General features: G+C 42.9%; 1 protein-coding gene across 1 annotated transcript in view; it reads left to right on the top strand.

Moving 5' to 3' along the window:
- mgat4b (alpha-1,3-mannosyl-glycoprotein 4-beta-N-acetylglucosaminyltransferase B) overlaps positions 1–8,260 on the top strand; it is an 89,404-nt gene that overhangs the window by 78,072 nt on the left and 3,072 nt on the right. Inside the window, exons 9-13 of the mRNA XM_034543970.1 lie at positions 493–623; positions 712–819; positions 2,912–3,105; positions 4,097–4,175; positions 5,222–5,309. Of these exons, the coding sequence (XP_034399861.1) occupies positions 493–623; positions 712–819; positions 2,912–3,105; positions 4,097–4,175; positions 5,222–5,309 (600 nt within the window). The remainder of the gene's footprint in view (positions 1–492; positions 624–711; positions 820–2,911; positions 3,106–4,096; positions 4,176–5,221; positions 5,310–8,260) is intronic.

Below are 8,260 nucleotides of genomic sequence, written 5' to 3'. Positions count from 1 at the left end.
CTGGTTCATAGGTTTATATCCTGGTTTATATCCTGGTTTATATGGTTTATATCCTGGTTCATAGGTTTATATCCTGGTTCATAGGTTTATATCCTGGTTCAGATGGTTCATATCCTGGTTCATAGGTTCATATCCTGGTTCATATCCTGGTTCATAGGTTCATATCCTGGTTTATATCCTGGTTCAGATGGTTCATATCCTGGTTCAGATGGTTCATATCCTGGTTCATAGGTTCATATCCTGGTTCATATCCTGGTTCAGATGGTTTATATCCTGGTTCAGATGGTTCATATCCTGGTTCAGATGGTTCATATCCTGGTTCAGATGGTTCATATCCTGGTTCATAGGTTCATATCCTGGTTTATATCCTGGTTCAGATGGTTCATATCCTGGTTCAGATGGTTCATATCCTGGTTCAGATGGTTCATATCCTGGTTCAGATGGTTCATGCTCAGTAGTTCAGGGGAACTGAAGCCTCTTCTTCTCCCACAGGGAAGATGTTCAAGTCTCTGGACCTGTCTCTCATCGTGGAGTTCATGTTGATGTTCTACAAAGACAAACCCATCGACTGGCTGCTGGACCACATCATGTGGGTCAAGGTGTGCAACCCGGAGAAGGACGCGGTGAGCCCTCCTCCCTCTCACCTGAACGCCTCACCTGTCCACACGGTCCCTCTACAAGTGTGTGTGTGTGTGTGTGTGTCTCCTCCAGAAACACTGCGACCGGCAGAAAGCCAACCTGAGGATCCGCTTCAAGCCGTCGCTCTTCCAGCACGTCGGCACACACTCGTCTCTGGCCGGAAAGATCCAGAAACTCAAGGTAGTGTGTGTGTGTGAGTGTGACTGTGAGTGTGTGAGTGTGTGAGTGTGTGAGTGTGAGTGTGAGTGTGTGTGAGTGTGAGTGTGTGTGAGTGTGAGTGTGTGAGTGTGTGAGTGTGTGAGTGTGTGAGTGTGTGAGTGTGAGTGTGAGTATGTGTGTGAGTGTGTGTGAGTGTGTGTGTGAGTGTGTGAGTGTGTGTGTGTGTGTGTGAGTGTGTGAGTGTGTGAGTGTGTGAGTGTGTGAGTGTGAGTGTGAGTGTGAGTGTGAGTGTGAGTGTGAGTGTGAGTGTGAGTGTGTGTGTGTGTGTGTGTGTGTGTGTGTGTGTCCTACAACAGGGTGATGACCTTCGCCAGCAGCAGATTAAAGGTTTTTTTTATTCACGTTTTATTTAATGGCACATTAATCAATATGTCTTATTTCTTGACATTCACAAGTTGAATCTAAAAGTAAACATTTTAATTGAACCTGACATACAAAACAAAAATTTTGAAAAACGTCTCTCACCAGCATTTTCTTTGAAGGCCAAAGATTACAATCTCTGAAGTATAAATTAAACCATACGGGAGTTAAATTATTCTGTGACGTGTGCAAAACATTTGGATGATGTCCCATGGCGATGTTTTTAGAAATATTTACTTTCCTTATATCTGTGCATGCCTCACAGCCAAGGTTGTCCAAATTAAATTTGCACATTGAAATTAGAATAACTGGATTACTGTATTATTTATACAAAAGTCTGTCCATAAATTATTGAAAAAGACTTTCTCCTGCCTCTAAAACAGGAGTCCACATTCTGCTTAAAGCTTGTATTTCTGCACCATTAAGTTATATAGTTAGGTAATATTACTGGTAACAGTTTTGTTTCAGTCTTGTGTGATACAAACATTTCTAATAACTCCAGAGCGTTGTAAAGCCACCCAAAAAATAATCTGCCATCCCTTTATTTATGTTGAAGAAACTGAGGGATTGTAACTAATTTAATACGCTGATGCACAATGTTAAACATCTGGGAACCACAGTCCTACAAAATATACTACGGTGTAGGTTATGTAAAGCTGTCAGAAAACCGGATGCTAATTTGAGCTACAGAAGGTATTCTCTTGGATTACTGGAATTTAAAAGGAAAGTAAAAACTGTATTTGAGCTGCAACTGACGATCGAAGCTCTCCGCAGCAGACGGGTTGCACCGGTCAGCTGTCGGAGGAAAGTCATGTGACTTTGAGACGAGGGGTTCGGGGGAAGTTCAGTCTCTGGAGAGATGGAGACTGAAAGCCTCAAACACGAGCTGCAGCGTCTCACAGCAGAAACGTCTCAGCTCGCCTCTGATTACTGTGTTCAGAGCGATGGACATTAGCCCCGCCCACTGCTGCTGCAATCTGGTCCAATCAATTGGATATTGATCCGTCCGTCTCCGGACCAGCGCGTCCGTGATGTGGAGATTGAACCGTTGAGGCCGGCCGCAATGGAGCCGCGTACGGAGGGAGGCTAAACACAACTATTACCCTCACCGTGGTTTAGGAAGGAAATCAACCAAGAGTTTTTTAGAGTTAAATTGGAAGAATTGAAGTGGAAGTGGGATTTGTTTGTCTGTGGAGAGTTAAGTCAAGAGATTTGTTCAGATGGGAGAAACGTCTCTGGAAGGGTCCCACCTTCTCTCAGACACTACTTCCACCTCTGTTTCCTACAGTGAGCAGCGGTCACTCGTTTCTATCACTCAACTATTATCTTCCTGTGAGCACAGTCTCAATTCCCAAAAACAGGCTAAACAAGAATAACTCGTGAGTTTAATGAGGCTTAAAACTGTTGCAATCACATTCACCTGGAAAAAAAACCTGAAAGATTATTTGGAGGTCGGTATTTGATCACTCAGGAACAACTGAATACAAATAAATGCCTCTTAAAGTGCTTGTATATTTAGTGTCTGTGCAATGTGGATTAGTCATCAGCAGCTAGCAAGGTTGGCAATGATACCCGTCAGTGTAGAAGGCTGTTCTAGGATGACTAACGGGTCGTTTTAGTTTACAATGTTGTCATCAGAGGCAACACAAACATACAGTAGAACATAACTCCCTGATATCTGCATTTGTTCCAGGATAAAGACTTTGGGAAACAGACCCTCCATAAGGGTCACGCCAACCCGCTGGCGGAGGTGACGACCAGCCTGAAGACCTACCAGCACTTCACCCTGGAGAAAGCCTACCTGGGGGAGGACTTCTTTTGGGCCTTCACGCCTGTAGTGGGGGATTTTATACGGATACGATTCTTCACACCTGTCCGCATCGAGAGGTGGGTACCAGGGAGTTACATGGTATAAGGTCCAAGGTTATGAGGGTGTTAGGGGTACCAGATGATACCAGGACAGTACAGGTTATTGGGGGTATCACAGATTACTAGAGGTTCCAGAGGATACCAAAGTACTGCAGGGTAATGAGGGGGTAATAGGGCGTTACATGGACTCAAGGGCTGCGAGGGGCACAAGAGGTTACAGAGCCAGTGTGGGTACAAGAGGTTACCCAGTTTGAGGAGGGGCCCCAGAAGATGCCAGCAATTCACCAGAGGCCAGTTGGAGTTATAATTTATCAAAGGGTACTGTCAGATATGTGTAGAAGAACAGCATTGTGGCTACTGGAGGGTACTTGGGTATCACAACAGTATACACGGTCTAAGGTAACAAGGAGTTACAGGGTATTAAGGATATAGAGCTTTACGTATTGAAGGGTACTTAGGGGGTGCACCAGGGAATTACAGCGTCTAGGGTAACAAGGATTTACGGATTGTGAGGTGAACCAGGGCCATACAGGGTACAGTGATAGTACTATGGGGTTACACAGTCTTAGGGGTATCATAGGGTACCAAAGATGATTTAGCAGTTGCAAGTGAGGGTAGGATATCAGGGTATTACAGAGTACGAGAGAATCCTAATGGGTTATACGGTCTAAGGGGTATCAGCAGGTACGAGAGGCCACCTAAGAGGTGCAAGAGGTCTTAGTGTAAGATGCCATGGTATTGTAAAGTACTAGGGCATCCTATGGGGTTACACAGTCTCTGGGGTCTAGGAGATGCAAGAGGTACCAGAAGATGGAGGGTATTATAGGGCACCAAAAGGTACTCGGCTTACAGGGTATTAGGGTAACAAGAGTGCAACTGAGGTTACATGGTAAGGAACAGTTCAGAATACTACAGGGCACTTGGGGGTCACATTTATAAGCACAATAAGGTACTATATCTATATAATATTTTAAACTCACCTTTCCTGTCTTTGTCCATCTTCTCTCAGGTATTTCTTTCGGGGCGGGAACATTGAACATCCGGGAGACAAACTCTTCAACACATCAGTGGAGGTTCTGCCATTCGACGTGAGTCTTTGAATCCAGGAACCCAACCAGTGAACTTAACTAAGAGGCTTCATGTTTGTCGGGGCTGGGTCTCAGATTATTGAGAACAGATCCAGCGTGTCGCCTCTGAACAATTAAAGCGGTGTGAAGGATCATCTTCCTCCTCTGTGGTCGACTGTGAGACGAAGGCTGAGTGAGTCTGAAGGTCACAGCAGGACAGAAGGAGATCTACTGGGAGGAGGAGGAGCTCCTGCCGAGATCAACCTTAGAGGAGGAGAGAGAAAAAGAGATGGAAAATATACATTGTCCATCCATTCATCCATCTATCATTCAATTCAATTCAGTTTATTTTGTATAGCCCAATATCACAAATCACAACCTCCCCTCAGAGGGCTTTACAATCTGTACACATACAACATCCCTGACCTTTGACCTCACATCGGATCAGGAAAAACTCCCCAAAAATAACCTTTGACAGGGAAAAAAGTGAAGAACCCTTCAGGAGAGCAACAGAGGAGGATCCCTCTCCCCGGATGGACAGATGAATAGATGTCATGTGACCAGATGAACAGAGTTACAGAGTTACATAAACACATTACATGAATATGACAATGTATGAATGGAACTCCAATCCATGAAACAGAAGGAGGTAGAGAGGAGGGGGGCGGGGCATCAGCAGGGCCATGGCATCATCCAATCAATTCATTCATTCATTCATCCAACTATCATCCATCCTTTCATTCATTCATCCATCCATTTATTCATTCATCCATCTATCATCCAACAATCAATTCATTCATTCATCCATCAATCCATTATTCATCCATTCATTCATCACCTCCCTCAATTTATCCATCCATTCATACCCAATATTTATTCATCCATCCATTCATAATCCATTCATCCATCAGTTCATCCATCATAAATAGTGTTTTCACAATTATACTTGAAAGCCTAAATGCAACAATGAAACAGAATATTGTATAATAATAACAAAGCAGAACAAACATTGTTAAAGTGGACATAAAAAGTATAATTATGAGGTTGTGTTTCTGTGTTTCTTCCAGAATATTCAGGCGGAGAAAGAGGCCTTGACGGAGGGGAGAGAGAAAACACCAAAGTACCATCGGACAGAAGACGGATTCATCAGAATAGGTGAGCTGACCGGGCGCCGCGGGTTCGAATCCCGGAGCAGCAGCTGAAGAGCCGCTGCCCGTCTTTTCTTTCTTTAGTGAGGCACTCGATATATATTGATTCAAATGATATATATATACTGTATATATATATTCACTAAATGAACATCACGTTGTATTGAAGAAAACTTGAAACTAGAGATTGAGACCAAAAACTAATGTTTACAATGTTTACTGAGAGTCATTTATATAGACTTCTATACAACCAGAGGAGTCACCCCCTGGTGGTCAGTAGAGAGAATGCAGCTTTAACACATGAAGCATAGACTTCTATACAACCAGAGGAGTAGCCCCCTGGTGGTCAGGAGAGAGAATGCAGCTTTAACACATGAAGCATAGACTTCTATACAACCAGAGGAGTCGCCCCCTGGCGGTCAGGAGAGAGAATGCAGCTTTAACACATGAAGCATAGACTTCTATACAACCAGAGGAGTCGCCCCCTGGTGGTCAGGAGAGAGAATGCAGCTTTAACACATGAAGCATAGACTTCTATACAACCAGAGGAGTCGCCCCCTGGCGGTCAGGAGAGAGAATGCAGCTTTAACACATGAAGCATAGACTTCTATACAACCAGAGGAGTCGCCCCCTGGTGGTCAGGAGAGAGAATGCAGCTTTAAAACATGAAGCATAGACTTCTATACAACCAGAGGAGTCGCCCCCTGGTGGTCAGGAGAGAGAATGCAGCTTTAACACATGAAGCATAGACTTCTATACAACCAGAGGAGTCGCCCCCTGGTGGTCAGGAGAGAGAATGCAGCTTTAACACATGAAGCATAGACTTCTATACAACCAGAGGAGTCACCCCCTGGTGGTCAGGAGAGATAATGCAGCTTTAACACATGAAGCATAGACTTCTATACAACAGAGGAGTCGCCCCCTGGTGGTCAGTAGAGAGAATGCAGCTTTAACACATGAAGCATAGACTTCTATACAACCAGAGGAGTCGCCCCCTGGTGGTCAGGAGAGAGAATGCAGCTTTAACACATGAAGCATAGACTTCTATACAACCAGAGGAGTCGCCCCCTGGTGGTCAGTAGAGAGAATGCAGCTTTAACACATGAAGCATAGACTTAAACTCACAAACTTGCCTCCCGAGGTGGAACATCTATATTTGTTCTCACAGAGCAGAATAAATAAATATGACGTAACGTCTGTGAGATCTCAACATGCGACGCATTGCAACTCAAACATGGAGGTTGAGATGTCTCTTAATGAGCTTAACGATCCGTGTGTTAACCAGAGGAAAGTTATTCAGGACAACATTCCTCTCCTCTCTTTTCATGCAGCAATGAGGACGAACACACACACACACACACACACACACACACACACACTGAAGGTTTTGTGGGACATTTACAAGTTTGGCTGATGACGTAAAGTTCACAGTTTTGGGAGAAAATACACTAGAAGAGTTTTTAGTAGAATCCTCCACATCTCAGAGGTACATGTACTTTATACTGTACTACATCTCAGAGGTACATGTACTTTATACTGTACTACATCTCAGAGGTACATGTTGTACTTTATACTGTACTACATCTCAGAGGTACATGTACTTTATACTGTACTACACCTCAGAGGTACATGTTGTACTTTATACTGTACTACATCTCAGAGGTACATGTACTTTATACTGTACTACACCTCAGAGGTACATGTTGTACTTTATACTGTACTACATCTCAGAGGTACATGTTGTACTTTATACAGGATATGAAGGAGTAAACATGTAACACACACATTAATGCAGAATAAATATTGATACACAAACATCAGATGTAATAGTGAAACATTTTACTGATCCATCAATACTTATTCCTTTAACCACATATAATACTTACATACTTTTACTTCAGTAAAAGATCTGAATACTACTTCAACAGATGCATATATAAGAATGATTAAATGAAGGATATTTAGCCAAATTAGCAAAAACGTCCATTTGGACTCAAATGTACTGATTAGAACATGGAGGTCAAAGGTCACTGTGACCTCACAAAACACAATTGTGTCCATGAATCAATAATTTAGATGCTTATGACAATTTCACACAAATGGCACATATGTCATATTAGTGATATAATATGACATATTGTGGATGTACATTTCAGAGGAACACGTGGGGATGAGGATGTTTATTTCCTTATGATTAAGTGTTCTGACCTTTCACTCCAAAGTATCTGAACCCACCTGGAGAAAGTCATGAGTGCAGGTTTTAATCTGACGTCATAAATTACCAGCAGCTCTTTATCTCCCCTCATCAATATTTCAGATGAGTGGGCGATCGATCCGCCCGACCCTCCTCGCTCACAGCTCACATCACATTGTTTTAAATGTCGAAGGTTTAGATTCTATTCATGGCCGCCAGAGGGATTCTGAGGCCTTTCTGCAGGTTTACAGGGTCAATAATAGATTAATGATTGATCAATTACTCAGTTTGATATTTTGTTAATTGGCCTTTACATTGGGTCCACCAAGCTCATGTTCCTTCTCCCCAGAGGATGAACCCTCCTGACTCTGACACATGTCTCTGGATATTGAATGAAAACCTTAATACCCACAATAACACCAGATAATACCCCGTAATAAACAATAACACCACCCCCCAGACGCTGCTCTTTGTTGGGATTACGGTCACACACTGGTACCTGAAGGCATCGCTAACAGCGTGATAATCCCAGAGAGTAAATCCTCCGAGGGATTCCTGCTGTGTTGAGCGTCAAGAAGAAGACTGAATTAATATAAGATAACAGAAGAGAACATAGATCTCAATGACCAGTAATAACCATGTTAATCTGCTCAAACCCATAAAAAACCTTTAATTACTCACTTCTATCAACACATTAATAAATAAACAACCCAAGAACAAATCCTTTAAAATCAGTAATTCTTACGAAGGTCAACATTATTACT

The sequence above is a fragment of the Cyclopterus lumpus genome, chromosome 10, assembly GCF_009769545.1.
Source record: "Cyclopterus lumpus isolate fCycLum1 chromosome 10, fCycLum1.pri, whole genome shotgun sequence".
Classification (NCBI taxonomy): domain Eukaryota; kingdom Metazoa; phylum Chordata; class Actinopteri; order Perciformes; family Cyclopteridae; genus Cyclopterus; species Cyclopterus lumpus.
This window is presented reverse-complemented; position numbering and strand designations above follow the sequence as displayed.